Source organism: Sebastes umbrosus, chromosome 14 (assembly GCF_015220745.1).
Source record: "Sebastes umbrosus isolate fSebUmb1 chromosome 14, fSebUmb1.pri, whole genome shotgun sequence".
NCBI lineage: Eukaryota > Metazoa > Chordata > Actinopteri > Perciformes > Sebastidae > Sebastes > Sebastes umbrosus.
In genome coordinates, this window is record NC_051282.1 from 29,180,757 (window position 1) to 29,197,529 (window position 16,773).

Below are 16,773 nucleotides of genomic sequence, written 5' to 3' on the forward strand. Positions count from 1 at the left end.
ATTATGAGAAGGTAACAAAACTACTTTCCCTGGTCTGCAAAGTTACAAAGCCCAAAGTCCACGCCAAAGGGAGAAAAACTGCTCTTGAACTGCCTGATACGCCTTGCTTGAAGTCCTGCCTTTTCTTCCGTAACGTAGTGATGTCACAAAGTAACACATTTGCATAATATCTGCCTAGCCAGCCCAGACTCACGGCAAAGCGTAATAGACCCGCCTGTCCACCGGAAGAAAGCGTGTCAGTGTCATTAAGTTGCAGTGTGTTGTAGTGACGTTTGTCACGTGTATTCCGTACTGACGTTACGTTCTTTCCATACGTGTTCTACTTAGTGTACATACTTATTTTAAGCCCAATCATGACGTTTTCCCTTAACCTAACTAAGTGGTTTTCTTGCCTGAATACAGGCGTGTAATATTCACGTCTCTGCGAGGCAAAACGTGACACTGACGTGCTGTCCTCTGGTGGACACGCGGACCTATTACACACTTTGTCATGATATCGGGTTGGTTTATAGCGGCTAGTTTGGCACGCCATCAGACAAAGCTAATTAGAGCGGAGCTGGAGTGGGGTCCGAAGAGTTTGGTTCTCGGTTGACCAATCACAACAGAGTGGGCCAGCTGACCAATCAGAGCACAGCATTTAAGACAGAGGGCGAAAATAGGCGCTGCAGCGTAGCCGGTACGAGAAAAATAAAGTGTTTTTTGAGCATTAAAGCATGTAAACATGTTCTAGTAGAAATCAAAAATAAAAAGCATGCACCTGAAAATGAGCATAATAGGTCCTCTTTAAGTTATCAATCATTACTCTGAATATCACATTGTTAAATAACGGTTGTTTGGTGCAAAAACATTGTCTTACATCCTCTGAATATGATATATATTTTTTTATTCTAAAGGTATCAGCCTGTATACAACACCAACAGCAAAGCACAGTACTTTTGTTGTTGTTATAGTACAATAATATTCTGTATGTAGCACCAAAATCAATAAATACAGTAATATTATTCTTAAAATAACATTATGAGTACAGTTTCTATGAGGTATATAGAGCCTGTCCAGTCCTCAGCAGACTACTACCACACATATAAAACCAGGCAGCCCACTGAGAACCCTTCAGTGTGCTTTTGTTTGACATCTTCCAGCTCCAGCTCATTTAAACAGGTCGTAAAAAGTCAATGAGACAGACTTCTTGGCATGACTTGGGACATCAGTGCTGATGACGTAGTGCAGCTTTGGAGCGCACAGATGATGAGCAGGAAGCGCCAGTGCGCATCTCCACCACTATAATAATAATGTGTCTGAGCAGCGTCGCTGTCTCTTCAGCACCAACTCACTGACAATCCGACCAACCGGAGAGACGAGACCAGACTGGCTCAACTCACTTCTCTCACTGCGACTCCTCTCTCTGCATGTGGATGCTTTTTCTTATCAAGATAACAAACTACTTTTGTTTTCTTCCAGTATAAAGGAGCTATGATGTATCACCTGCTGAAAGTAAGAATTTAGATGTGTTGGTTGTCGAACAGGAGCGACCATGTGGTTGGTGGATGATTTTATTTCACTGAGGATTCTGATTTTTTTTCCATCTTTTCATTGTAAACTAAGCTTTTTCTTTTTCATCACACTTTGGAAGTCTAGAGAAATGTCTGAATTACTGAGTTGTTGTTGAAATAAGTTTATTATTTCGACTTCAAACAGTAATTTAAGAGCCTTTTTTTCCTTTAATAATAAGAAGTGGAATTTGCACATCTCCTCGTGATGCTGACTTTAGTAGTTGGACTCTTGTACCTGGCCAGTGGACGCACGGTGCGCAGCCAGGACTCTACAGGTAGCCGCTTCGTGTGTAACGCCATCCCTCCGGGTGCAGAACCGGGCTGCGGGTACGGACCTACCGGGGGGAACCGGAACCGGGTCCAGAGCAGCAGCCCCGTGGAGGACGAGCTGCGGAACACCATCCTCCAGCTCCGGGAGACCATCCTGCAGCAGAAGGAGACCATCGGGAGCCAGCAGGGAACCATCAAGGAGCTCAACTCCAAACTGGCGCGCTGCGAGGCGGCGGCGGATGAGACTCCGCAGAGCAGGACCCGGGGTGGACAGGGGGGATCCGGATCCAGGAGGAAGGACTACAGCAAGAACACCATGGGGGACCTGCCCAGGGACCCAGGGGACACCATAGACCAGCTGGGCAAGACCATGCAGAGTCTCAAGGGTCGGCTGGAGAGCTTGGAGGTAAGATGGCACAATTACGCAGCTCGTGCGTAAAACCCCAAAATCACTTTGGTTTAGTTCCCTCCACTAAAACAACATTATTAATTGCTTCTAAGGGATGTGAGACAACGTTTTTGCACCAAACAACCGTTATTTAACAATATGATATTCAGAATAATGTCAAACAAAACCACACTGAACACTGGTTCTCAGTGAGCTGCCTGGTTTTACATGTGTGGTAGTAGTCTCCTGAGGACTGGACAGGCTCCATATACCTCAGAAATTATACTCATAATGTTATTTTAAGAATATTATTACAGTATTTATTTATTTATACAGTATAATTACTTATTTTGGTGCTACATACAGAATATTATTGTACTATAACAACAAAAGTACTGTGCTTTGCTGTTGGTGTTGTATACAGGCTGTTACTGTAAATATATTCCTTTAGAATTTAAAAATCATATTCAGAGGATGTGAGACAACGTTCTGCACCCAACAACCGTTATTTAACAATATGATATTCAGAGTAATGATTGATAACTTAAAGAGGACCTATTATGCTCATTTTCAGTTGCATGCTTTTTATTTGGGATTTCTACTAGAACATGTTTACACGCTTTAATGCTCAAAAAAACACTTTATTTTTCTGGTACAGGCTGTGCTGCAGCACCTCTTTTCGCCCTAGGTATGAAACGCTCTGCTCTGATTGGTCAGCCCACTTTTTTTTCAGAGGGTAGAGCAGGTTGTCCACCAATCGGAAGGTCGGTAGTTCGATCCCGGCTGCTCCGGGTCACATGTCGATGTGTCCTTGAGCAAGACACTTTTACCCCCAAATTGCTCCCGAAGGCATAGCCATCGGTGTGTGAATGAGTATTTAGATTAGATCCTGATGGGCAAAGTTGGCACCTTAGCAGCCTCTGCCATCAGTGTATGAATGGGTGTGAATGGGTGAATACTGATATGTAGTGTAAAGAGCTTTGAGTGGTCAGAAGACTAGAAAAGCACTATATAAATGCAAGTCCATTTACCCTTAATACTCACCAACAAAGCCAGTATATCATCAGAACTACATGCACCATGGCAACATCTTCCAGCTCTTTCACCAACATGCCTTATAGAGCGTTACCAACATGCCTTATAGAGCGTTACCAACATGCCTTATAGAGCGTTACCAACATGCCTTATAGAGCGTTACCAACATGCCTTATAGAGCATTACCAACATGCCTCATAGAACATTTCCAACATGCCTTATAGAGCATTACCAACATGCCTTATAGAGCATTGCCAACATGCCTTATAGAGCATTGCCAACATGCCTTATAGAGCGTTACCAACATGCCTTATAGAGCGTTACCAACATGCCTTATAGAGCGTTACCAACATGCCTTATAGAGCGTTACCAACATGCCTTATAGAGCGTTACCAACATGCCTTATAGAGCGTTACCAACATGCCTTATAGAGCGTTACCAACATGCCTTATAGAGCGTTACCAACATGCCTCATAGAACATTTCCAACATGCCTTATAGAGCATTACCAACATGCCTTATAGAGCATTACCAACATGCCTCATAGAACATTTCCAACATGCCTTATAGAGCATTACCAACATGCCTCATAGAACATTTCCAACATGCCTTATAGAGCATTACCAACATACCTTATGGAGCGTTACCAACATGCCTTATAGAGCATTACCAACATGCCTTATAGAGCATTACCAACATGCCTTATAGAGCGTTACCAACATGCCTTATAGAGCGTTACCAACATGCCTTATAGAGCATTACACACACGTCTGATAATAGACCTGCTCTGCAGCCTCAGGGGGCTCGTGAGATCAAAGGGTCACGTAATAGGCATGTCACATCAATACGTTTTTTAATCATTAAAAGATAACTCCGAGAGTCATCAATAAGAAATGAGCAACAAGAAAGAAAGAAAAAACACCGTGTCAAAGGTGTAATCACGCGTGTGGTGCAGGGATTTGCAAACGCATCATTGAATAATGTATGACTTCTGTGCGCGTGTGTGTTCCACATACTGTTTTATTTGCAGTTATGCGCCTAATTATTCACAGCAGCAGCAGCTGATGAAATTAATTCCTGCAGATTTCACCTGCATCAGATGCGTAATGGGTTTCATTCGTTCATATATTTACTGCTGTTTGCCCTGAGAGCTTCGTCTCCAGCAGCCCTTTGTACAGTCCCAGGAGACCTCACTGCCGCTGCTTCCACAGAGATCAGAGATCACAGCTGACATTGAGGTCACCTACAGACAGTGAAGCGCTTTACATACTGTACACAGCAGCAGGTTGCTGTAAAGCCATGGCTTTATCTCTTATGTCGTATTAACAGTGTGGTGCATTTATCATCAGCCCTGATAAACAATCATTGTTTAAAGTCAAGGTTATTTCTATGTACAGCATGCTGCATTGCCGATCCATCCATGTCTCTACTCCCTCCCCTCTCCTCTCCTCTTCCTCTCTCCTTGATTGGAAGCTTTAATACCGATCAAATCAAGGATACACTGCAGCTGTGAGGATACACATTATATTGCATTTTAATCACATATCTATTGATCTGCATCTGCTTAACATGATGATTATTGCAAGGCTGGTGTTGCTGGTAGCATATGGCATCCCTGGAGCAGGACCTCTCTCTCTAATCAAACCCATCTGCATATCTCAACAGTTGCATTCGGGACCTTGCAGGTTGCTTCAGCCTTCAGCGGCAGATTACCAGGGAATTGCTCGTATGAGCTATTCAGATGGCGCCATTGTGTCATGAAAGATTAATCAAACTCTGTGAATGGATCACAAAGTGGGTGTGAATCCCGCAGACAGCAGGGCAACATCAACAAAAGCCTTAGAAATGAACATCTGAGGGCATTTTTTGATGCACGGTCAAAAAAAGGCCTGTACAGTTGTCCGTCCCTGTTTTTTTACTAAAAAACATCTGCGATCACGCCTGGTGTGACCTCTGGGTGACGTGTGGCGCCTACCTTCCTCTAATACCCGGCCCAGTCATGGGTGTTTTGGCAGGTCACCAATCAAAGCTCGCTGCGGGGACACGCTGTCTTCATTTCGATATTGGTGCTGCTGTATCAAAAACAATGGTGCTTAAAGGATGTCAGGCCTAAAAGGTAGACACAATCAGTCATCTGCTGGAAATCTAGGTCTTCATGGCGACTGGATGCTTGTTTGAGTGCACAAGATTAACTGGATTAAATGTGTGTGTGTCATTGTTTGTCCCTCCCTTCTGTCCCCACTGTCTGTCTATCTATCTAACTATCATCCATCCTCTTCCCTGCTGCTCTTCCCTGCAATCTTTCCCAATTGGCCTCCCAGCAGCAGAGTTTGCGTCTCCCCAGCACCAACGTGTCAGCCGGAAGTGTCTCCGCCCTGGCTCCCCTGCCACCAGAGCTGCGGGAGCTGCTGCGCCAGCGTCTGGGGGCGCTGGAGAGCCAGCTCCTCCGGAAGGTGGCCGATCTGGAGGAGGAGAAGAGCCAGCTCTACAATGAAACAGCGGCCCACCGCCAACGCACCGAGAGCGCTCTCAACTCCCTCCTGGAGAGGATCACCGAGCTTGAGAAAAGTAAGTGTAATACAATGGGTGCTGCGAAATGTTGGCCAGATTTATAATGCCAGACTTTTTTTTTTTTTTTTAATGCCAGATTTAGAACTAATTAGTCAATCCCTTTGCAAATTCCTGATGATGCAAGTAAAAAAACCTCACAACACAAGTTTTTTTTTTTTTTCTCAGAGCCATTCTCGGAGCAGCTCCTGGTCTTGAAAAACAAGGCTTGGAAAGCAACACTGAATGTTTAATTAGTTTAAGAAATATCGGAGAGATGTCCACACTCCGGGGTATCACTTTGATGGTAGACGTCAGAATAACACAGAATATCTTTGCCAAGAGGAAAATGATTTTAGAAGATGATCTCACCGCTTGCTTGACACCTCCTGGAGGCCCACGTCCCCCGAGACGCAGTCGATTCAGTTAGCGGCTGTTTGAGGATACAAGTTTTAACCAAAGTTAATTGCTCACATTTAAAGGAGGTTGGCATGTTAGCACATCCACCTGTAGAACATCAGCCGATTAGACTGTGATCAGGACATTAAATGGGGCGTTATCAGTGGTTGTTATCCTCATAGATGTGGGTCAGTAGGGCCCTGCTACACCCACTAGTAGGATTTATCATCTACTCAAATGGTAGATCACTAAAATAAAGAAAACCAAAGCGACCTCTAGCGACTGTAATTATTTATTTTAACCCAAAATGCAGTCTTTTCATCTTGATTTAACAAAGTGGTTTTAAAGAAAGTTGTAGTTTTGTTGGCTAAACCTAAATAAGTTGTAGTTTTGTTGCCTAAACCTAAAGAAAGTTTTAGCATTATTGCCTAAACCCTTGAAGCTGTAGTTTTGTTGTCTAATCCTAAAGAAAGTTAAAGTTGTGTTGCCTAATGCTAAATAAGTTGTAGTTTTGTTGCCTAAACCTAAAGAAAGTTGTAATTTAGTTGCCTAAAAACAAAGAAAGTTTTAGTTTTATTGCCTAAATCTAAAGAAGTCGTAATTTTGCTGCCCAACCTTAAAGAAGTTGTAGTTTTGTTGCCTAAACATCAATAAGTTGTAGTTTTGTTGCTTTAACCCAAAGAAAGTTGTAGTTTTGTTGCCTTAACCCAAAGAAGTTGGAGTTGTATTGCCTAAACCTAAATAAGTTGTAGTTTTGTTGCCTAAACCTAAATAAGCTGTGGTTTTGTTGCCTAAACCTAAATAAGTTGTAGTTTTGTTGCCTAAACCTAAAGAAAGTTGTAGTTTTGTTACCTAAACCCAAATAAAGTTTTAGTTTTGTTGCCTAAACCTAAAGAAGTTGTAGTTTTGTTGCCTATACCTAAATAAGTTGTAGGTTTGTTGCCTAAACCTAAAGATTTGCTTTACAGTTTCACTTTCACAAACGTCGTAGTAGGCCCGACTGACCCACATCTATGGTGCTTATAGCGAGTGATAAAGCACATTTAATGCCCTGACAACAGTCGAATCGGGTGTGCAGTGAATGTAATGAGACAATACAGTAGCCTCACGATAAATATTACCTTTGTGAGCCTTATTTAGGTCAATTTACGTCAAGACGGAGCCAGAGAGGTGTTGATTCAATTCTACAGAGGCGTTTGAGGCTTTGTGATGTTGTTTTGTCAGCTGGAAATGTGAAGCTTTTTCCACTGATGATCACCCTACAATAAATTTGTAACATGCTCTGGTTGTGTCCGTGCTCTGGGCTTACAGAATACCGGGGAGAAGTTTGAGCTTGTAGAGGAACAGTATGAGTGAGGAGCTCAGAAGCAGTGGCAGGGGACCACGTTTTATAAAACACATTTTTATATGGTATTCTTTCTTTGTCTCTTTTTGTGGGTTAAAGTGGTTTGACTGGTTCCACATGGACATACCGTGCTTCTAACTTGAGCCCATATCGTTAAAGCTTTCATTCAGTGTTACAGCTGGGTCATATATCCAGAGAAAAGGCGGTTTTAACAGTTGCTAAGGCTCAAATACTCTGCTAAACAGATAAAACTGTGGTTCAATACCATTGAAATGCAACATGTTTCCTTGGTTCAAACTCACTGCACATTTTATGAGTGTGTGTGGTTTTCACAATGCCTTTTCTCCTGCTTTATGATCATTTTCTCTTTAAATTTTTATCTCTGTCATTCTTAATCATGCTTGATCTATCATCCATATTTATTCCATTTCTTGTTCATTTCTATTATTCGGTGTCTTTTGAATATTACAGTAAAACTCCTGTAATCTTTCTTTAACTGACCAACAGCCGCATCATTTATAAGCTGCGGTGCATTTGGCCACAACTGACCCAGTATGAAACCGAACTAAATCACTAACATGGAAGCATGAAAATAATTATCATAATAGGTTTCATATTTTAAGCTATGGGGCAATGTCCGTCCACCATTTTGGTCCAGACTGAAATATGTATTGAATTGATTGCTGTGACATTTGCCACAGATATCTAACTCCCTAGAGGATGAATTTTTATTACTTTGTTTATCCGCTGTCTTTTCCTCAACATCACCATGAGGCTGACATTTTGTTTTGTTTTTATTAAAATATCTCAATAACTGTTAGATGGATTACTGTGAACGTTGGTATGGACATTCATGGTCCCCAGAGGATGAATTGTCACATCTTTTATCCCCCTAACCTTTCATCTAGCACCATAAACAGGTCATAATTCTCATTTGCCCAAAACTTTGGTTTATAACCAAATACCTGCAAAACTATTGGCATTTCCATCAGCCTCAGCTGCACTTTGTGCAAAGACTGTATATAAAAAGTGGACATAGTAACCGTGACGTCACCCATTGGTTTGTTGACTGACGATTTGAATCCTTGAGTTTGACATTTTGACTGTCGTCATCTTGGTTTTTTGTAACCAAAAGAAGCTGTAGTCTTGTTGCCTGAACCCAAATAAAGTTGTAGTTTTGTTACCTAAACCTAAAGAAAGTTGTAGGTTTGTTGTCTAAACCTAAATAAGTTGTAGTTTTGTTTCCTAAATCTAAAGAAAGTTGTAGGTGTGTTGCCTAAACCTAAAGAAAGTTGTAGTTTTGTTGCCTAAACCTAAAGGAAAGATGAACTAACATGGAAGCATGAAAATAATTATCATAATGAGTTTTGTATTTTAAGCTATACTGTAGGGCAATGTTGGTCCACTATTTTTGGTCCAGACTAAAATATCTCTCATCATCAACAGGTAACAATGCCTTCAAGTCCCCCGAGGACTTCAAGGTGTCCCTCCCTCTTCGCACCAACTACCTGTACGGACGCATCAAGAAGAGCCTCCCGGAGATGTACGCCTTCACCGTGTGCATGTGGCTCAAGTCCAGCGCCACACCAGGCATCGGAACCCCGTTCTCTTACGGCGTGCCGGGCCAGGCCAACGAGATAGTCCTCATCGAGTGGGGGAACAACCCCATTGAGCTGCTGGTTAATGATAAGGTGGGTCCATAATGAGAAACTGGCGAACTGTGTTCTTTAATTATTTGTTGATGGAGAAGAGAGCGACTTTGATTCCTTCACTGTGCCCTGATTTTAGTGAAGAGGGGAAGCTCAGAATCATTCATTACTCGCCTGGCAGCACTGCTGGCTGTAATGATGGTAGTAAAAGTAGATCAGCAGTGACTAATTAAACGCAAAAGAACGCATGTTTCATGTTGGAAACAAGCGAATAGCTACCGTATGTACATGTGAGCCCAATCATGATCCAGCTCAGAGGAGATTCACTGACCATCAGCTCTGAATATTTAATTTGGCACCTTATAAACATTTCATATCATTGACCCACATTCACACATAACAGTAATTCATTAGAGAACTTGTGCTGCCGGGTGCTCGTTTGAGGCTTCGTCTTCCTCTTTGCTCTCTGCAGACAATGTTGTTGCTGTACACAGTCACACACTGAGATTTCAGTCAACTAATGGGATTTCAATTACAGTAACACAACAGAAAAACCAAGTGTTAGAGACATGAATATTTGATGGTGTTTAGTCTTAAAAGGAAAAGAACTGTAATTGTTGTGTTGATGCTGTAATAGTAGATTTTCCTGGTGGTACGAATGCTTCTGCAGCAGTGTAATGTTGGATTTGGGGGATTTTTTTTGTGTAAAAATGTTCCCGCACTGGAGAGGATTTTTTATTCCCCCTCCCTTTTCACCGTCTTGTTTACGTTGGCCGTTATTGGCACAGGCAGGTCTCCTCACAGCTTTCCCTTCGCCATGCATTATACATGTGTTCAAGTCAGACAGATGAGAGAAAGATGGGGGGGAGAAAGGGATGGGAGTATGAGAGGAAAGGGGGTAGGAAATAGAAAAGCTGCAGAGCTTTGGAGGCGACAGAGTGCCAAGGAGAGGGAGGGAGAGAGAGAGAGAGAGAGAGAGAGAGAGAGAGAGAGAGAGAGAGAGAGAGAGAAGGGTGGAAAGATCAGAAGATGCCAGAAAAAAGGAAGTTATAATGTAACAGAGAAAGAAAGGGAGCTGGAGGAGAGAGGAAGAAGAGAATATGATTACTGTATGTGCAGCGGCACATCCATGTATTGAACTTGTTCACACTGATAACAGGGTCCACTGGGGCACATTGTTTTTCCTGTTCATTTGGCTGCAGACTGAGCGGGAGGCAGAACGCTGCCTCGACTATTAAAAAGTGCAACGCTGTCTGTATTTTGTATTTAGGGGGGGCTTCGCAGAGAAGGTATCTTTATATCGTAAAAGTAACATCTCTACCAGGAGTCGGTGTCTTTGTTCAGGAAGATTGTCAATATCTCATTTTGCTCCAACGTTCAAATCGAGTAAAACATGCTCGTGATTTATCTCCATTTTTTTCCAATCAAATGCGGCTGCCAGGAGTTTAATCTGTAATGGATTCAACTGGTCTTGTAAGACATTAAAACTGAGTTCTTTTGGCAAGTGTGCACGTTTAATCTGATGCATATAAATCTGGTGTTTATCTGGAAGACCATTTTCTGTAGAGAAAATCTTTAAGCAGTTCGTGCAGATTAGTCTGAATTATTCTCCTTATACGATTCAAAATTCATGTGTTTTTTACAACACCTTTTACAGTATTGGTTGGAAGCAGATTCATTATATGACCTTCTGAATACATCTTACACTTATCTGCAGTAGCTTATCTGCAGAAGCTTATCTGCAGAAGAAAATGTCCTTTGAACCAGAATATACATCATGGGCCCGGACACGGTGACATTTTACAGCAGGAGAAGCAAAGCAGTATCTACTCACACTTGTATTATATTTCCAGGGATCAGTTGCAGGGCTCTGGTATTGTGCATGCTATGACAAGTCAAAACGTCTAATTCTAAAAAGGCTTATAGGAAATTAATCATTTCTACATTTTAATAACTGTAAAAATTGTTTTATGTATTTAAGAATGAGGTCATTTAAATGAAAATGAGTGAGTCACGTATTAGTGTTTGCCCCGCAGATATGGTGTTTTAATATTAAGCTCTTTGTATATTAAAGTTGCTCTATACGATATCCTGAGCATTGATATAGCAGCAAACTATTGTTTATGTAAAGATATAGAGGAGTAATGTCTACCTGAGCAGAGAATGAAGTCTCTCTCCCTCTTTGTGTGTTGTAATCAGAGCTTCTATGTGCTTTGTTGACATCGCCGGGCCGGCAGCGAGTGCCTTTTAGTGCATGTGAGCGTTGCCCCACTGGCTAGCTCACGGCCTCCGCTCTGCACTGCTCTCATACGGCGGTTACAGCTGATTACGCCGTTCTGACTGACGGCGCCGTTGCAGCGCTCACCCTCTGGTTCCCCCCCTCAGGTTAACACTGTTAGCATAGTAGTTCTGTTTGCTCGGAGAACGCGCTCCACACATGCACAGTAGATCGCTATGCTACCACTTGTATCTTAGTGGCTGCCACAATAAATTGACGGTACGAGGACATCCGCACAGAGCCTATGCGTACACCCTCTGATGACAAGATTTACGTTGCACAGACCCCAGCGGAACATCGCGTACGCGGAAGGTATAACTTCGGCTTTAGCTGCAAGTCGTGGAGTCAGCTGCAGCCATGTTGAGAGCATACTTGCCAACACTCCAACACTTTCATTGCCCTCTTCCGCTTTCCCCCCCGAGGTCACAATTCTCCCGTATTTCTCCCGATTTATGACAAACGTTTAAACCTTTTTTTCCTTTCCGTTATCTCTACCTGTTTCTGACACTGTACTGCGTATTAATGCCCTACTCTTTCCACCCGGATGACAATACCGCTACACCTACAGTATGTTGTTTCCCAGTATAGAAGATGCTCGCGACACAACGCGGTTTGTCGTGGCAAAAAGTCATCGTGGTGCGTGCGCAAGCCATTTGAAATAACAGGTTTCAGAGCGCAGTGGTGTCGTTGTTGCGTTGTGTCTGAAAGGACCTTCAGTGAGTGAGAGATGGAGAGAGGAATGGAGAGAACTAAGAGAAAGAAATGCTCAAAATGAAAAAAGCAATAAAAACTGATGAATATTAGTTTATACCAGACAGCAGAGTACAGTTTTCTTTCCTGAGAATTAAAAGTAAAATTAGAAGTAGCTCTATTTAACATTAAAATACTGTTGCCGTGTACTTATTATTTTGTCATTTTCAGTCTTTAAAAGTCTCCAGAATGCAGGAAACGTCTCTGAAACTTATTTTTTTCCCCCATTTCCCCCAAAACCCCCCCGCTTTTATTTTGAACTCCTCCCTTTTTTTGAGGTCTCAAGGTTGGCGAGTATGGTTGAGAGCCATGTGGAGGCAATGGAAATGCTCCCAATCTCGCATTCAGCACCTTTAATTAAGCGCTGCAGAATATCTAACAGTAACTTATTTTTCATTTTAAAACTCCTGAATCTTTAACAGTCAGCGAGGCTCCGACTATACCAACAAAAGACAGACTTTATGATAATACGGTGTTAGTCCCAGCGGTGTTAAGATGCCACCTGGCATCCCGATCCAGGTCAACTGCCTCTGTGATCGCGAGTGAATTTTATTTTCGGTGTCTCTTCTCATCTTTTCAGGTTTATTTACATCTGCAGCGAGGCGTGAGCGTGAAGTAATTCTGTAGGCTCATAAGCAAAAAGACTAATGAGTTACACACTCATAATCTCATGTGTTGCGCTGCATCCTCAGAGGACTATGATGTCACTGGGTTGGTAAAATAACCGGTTGTTTTTCTTTGATCTATGAACAAAAGCACAAGAGGACACAGTTTTTGCTGTTAGCTACCCAACTGCTTTGAAGGATGTTCCATCCCTTGATGTCACCTGGGAAATCTATATTTCACATGTGGCACCGGCTCATCAGGAGAATCCTCCGCAGAGGGCCGTCTCTTTGAAGCCCTAACCCTTCTAATTGCTGTCCTTGTTTCTAATGTGCCGCAATTAATCACAAATCTCTCTTGCTCTTTGGCCACCCCCCAAACCTCCCCCACCCTCACCCTTCGCTCCCTAAACTCCTCACCAGGTGGCCCAGCTCCCTCTGTCAGTGAGCGACGGGCGCTGGCACCACATCTGCATCACCTGGACGACCAGAGACGGTTTCTGGGAGGCTTACCAAGACGGCGAGCGCCTGGGCACCGGGGACAACCTGGCCCCCTGGCACCCAATTAAACCTGGAGGGGTGATCATCCTGGGCCAGGAGCAGGTGAGAGAGAAGCTTAGGTGGTAGAGTGTGTGTTTTTCCGTGTGTCAGTAAGATCCCTGGGTGAATTCTCCCCTGAGTTTAGTGCCGGAGGCGGCGAGCAGGGGAGCGGAGGCAGCGAGGCTCTTCTCACGCTATCATGGCCCTTTCAGTATTACCTCATTCATCTACCTCTAAAGAGCACCTTTACGCCCTTGGGGGGCTGCGTTAGCGAGTTATTCTAGCGCTTAGCTCCATGACAGCACCATGCATAAATTTAAAATATGTACATTGACGTGTGAATAATATCCTCAGAGAGCTGTTCACTCATATTGCATTAGCGGGGAGCCAAACGGGGGTGGGGTGGGGGGGAGGCTGTGCTCTGTCATTCACACAAGGGGAGATTGCTGCATGTTGCACAGTATTAGACAGCACAACAGTCTATTTTAAAGTGACAGTACACTGAAAAATATCCAGAGTTGTTTGGCAGTTTGATGAAAATCAAACAGAATTGATGCATTTTAATTAAAAGTTTGTTTACATTTCCGTCAGAAGTTAACTCGTAATGTTTCATCTCCCGTGTCTCTCCATAATGAAGGACATCGTCGGAGGCCGCTTCGACGCCACCCAGGCCTTCGTGGGCGAGCTGAGCCAGTTCAACATGTGGGACCGAGTGCTGCGGCCCGTGGACATCATGGGTCTGGCCAACTGCTCGGCTTACATGCCGGGCAACGTGGTCCCTTGGATTGACGCCAACGTGGAAGTGTTTGGCGGTGCGAGCAAAGCCGCGCTGGAGATCTGTGAAGATCGCGCTTTTGATTCCTAAAGGATCTGATGTGAGGGAGTTCAGACATCGCTGCCGGGGATTGAGAAGCGATCTTGACTGTTTGTTGCTTCAAGTCAAATCCCAAAGAAAAGGGCACCAGTGCAACACTTTTACATATTTATACGGTATGACTGCGCAGCCTCAAAAGACTCAACGTTTGCCGGACTCACCTGTCGATGCGTCCATCGATCTGAACCCTGAAGAACCTGAAGAAGATATGCGTTTGCATCAGTCTACTGTAATGATACTGTCATCATGCGCTTTCTCTTCAGCTTTCATTTGACTCTTTGAAAACAGCTCCGTTCGGTGGCGTTCCTCACACTGACAATGCTGCACTGTATTCGTGGTGAATGTGAGCTCAAACAGGCTTTGATGTGTGCCGTGGAACACGATTCCTGAGTTACATGGTAGAGCACTACACGCTGCGAGCTTCCCCGGCCGTTTGAAGAGAAATGAGGCATCGAACCAGAAACGCGCAGTGCAATGAGGCGGATGTTCGCGAGTTCAAAGTGGAACAAAGAACAACCCCTCGCTGTTGATTACTTTGAAACATGGCAGAATGTCTAAATAGTATGCATGAGCTGGAGCGGCAGAGTCGGTTCAGAAGTGACAGTGCATGCTTCCTGTCAATACAAGTGCGTCCAATGCTGCTGACAGCATTACATAAGAGCGTGTGTGTGTATGTTCATGCGCGTATGGCTGGTCTCGCGTGTAAAAAGACCAGAGATTATGAGGGAGGGAGGACATTTTCATTCTTGTAAATCTATGCTTAATACCTCTCTGCCCCTTGAGCAGCTGCCACATCCCAAACAGCTTTATGGATGGGCCGGCTCTGCTCAGGTCGATAGCGATGTCGGACAGCTGCCCGGGACTGCCGAGTGCCCAGCGAGGGCAGGGACTGGGCTTGACCCTCAAGGACAATCCTTAATTCCTCATCTGGGGGTAGTAATTATCTGTGTTCATGAATGAGTGCTGGCGGTGAGCAGCCACCAAAAGCCGAGTGCGTCATAAAGATGGAGAGATAAAATGTCAAATGAGAGCAGCACTCTGCGGACATTATGAATGTCTTAATTGCCTCTCACCGAACAAGAAGATTAATTTTGATCCGTGGATGTGATATGTTTTTTGAAATTATGCAGGAAAATCGATGGGATTTAGTGGATCAAATTGACAGCTTTTTGCAGCTTGATTTATGTTAGTCCTTAATGTTGTGGTGGACGTTTGCTGTTCGTCAGTAAAATATTGATATCAAGCCCGGTGCTGGAGTATGGGCAGAAATATGTGTCACTAGAAACTGATTTTGAATGATTTATATTTGAATTTGAATTGCTCAACTTGAATAATTGCACTGAAAAAATGAAAATGAATGTAAAACTATGAAATTGAATTCAGTTGCTCTGAAACTGAATTTGATCCTCACTGAAAACTCAATTCTCTATACTTCCACATTCAGTTCTCACAATTCAAAATCACTTCTTGTAGTTCAATTTCAGTTTACTGAGACACACATCCGGTCCATGTGGTCTAAGTTTTGATAGTTTGTTTAACGATTAAATACTGAATCCAAGGAAGGTCCGTCTCCGCGAAATATGACAGCTACAATAGCTTGAAAAATAACAATGTGAGGCACTGAATTCAGTTCAAAACTAAAAAAAATCTATTTAAAATTATGCTATTCAGATTCAGTTTTTCAATGCAATTATTTAAGTGAAGCAACACAAATTCATACTAGAATTGCACTCGGAGAGTTCAGACCTCCGGCAACGCGTGACTTTAAAAACAGATCACAGCTCACAGCTGGCGGTACCCTGAGGTGGTCAGCTTGTTATTAAAACGGTGTGTTTCCGTGTAACGTATCGGCGGATGCCTCTCTCATTCAGCAGCCTTGTTATGTCTGTATAACGTTACACTACGTTGTCTCTCATCCCGTCATCTACCGCTTCTTTCTTTCTCACTGCGGACGGACAGCAGCTCACGCCGCACCTCGATGTCTCGCCACACATCCACACACGTATCTCTCTGCTTGAAGAAGGAGGCGTACACATCAGTTACACTGCGCATGTGTTATCATCATGATCCGGATTGCCACCAAAATGTAATGGATTGTTCATAGTGCTACACTCCACCCCTCCAAAAAATATCATTCAAATCCATCGTGAACTTTTGGAGTAATCCTGCTAACAGACAAACAAACCAACGCCGGTGGCCCTTGGCCTTGAAGGAGGTAATTATGTGATTCAAATACAGTTTTTTAATGCAATTATTCAAGTTGAGCAATTGAAATATAAATGATTCAAATACAGTTTCTAGTGACATATTTCTACCCATATGAGCCCCATAAGGAAACTTTGTAAAAGAGGCAACAAAAACATAATCTTTGGTATCACCTCCAGAGTTTCTTTTTCTCTTCCTTATTTCCTCACTGTGCAGACACTACTCGTACACAAGCCATTAAACAGCTTCTATCCACGCAGTTGAATTATGAATAGAAAAAAAATATGATGCAGTCGGTTACTGGACAGCGCAGAATGTTAAAAAAAGTGAGGCGTGCACTTG

At 43.2% G+C, this 16,773-nt stretch overlaps 1 protein-coding gene and 1 long non-coding RNA gene across 3 annotated transcripts; one reads left to right on the plus strand and one right to left on the minus strand.

The window, feature by feature from the left end:
- The first annotated feature begins 1,309 nt into the window (after positions 1–1,309).
- nptx2a (neuronal pentraxin 2a) lies at positions 1,310–15,936 on the plus strand. Of its 2 annotated transcripts, none has more exons than XM_037791116.1 (5): positions 1,310–2,226; positions 5,564–5,810; positions 8,980–9,224; positions 13,236–13,415; positions 13,990–15,936. In XM_037791116.1, the coding sequence occupies exons 1-5, from the start codon at positions 1,756–1,758 to the stop codon at positions 14,215–14,217; spliced, it is 1,371 nt and encodes a 456-aa protein (XP_037647044.1). In that variant the 5' UTR covers positions 1,310–1,755; the 3' UTR covers positions 14,218–15,936. The 2 variants fall into 2 exon arrangements, with proteins under 2 accessions (XP_037647044.1, XP_037647046.1); XM_037791118.1 differs by having other exon boundaries at positions 5,567–5,810.
- LOC119501041 lies at positions 9,672–16,069 on the minus strand. The gene is made up of 3 exons (XR_005209744.1): positions 15,935–16,069; positions 11,698–11,702; positions 9,672–9,683 (listed from the first exon to the last, which is right to left on the minus strand). It is a non-coding gene; the product is annotated as an uncharacterized LOC119501041 (long non-coding RNA).
- Between the last annotated feature and the right edge of the window lie 704 nt (positions 16,070–16,773).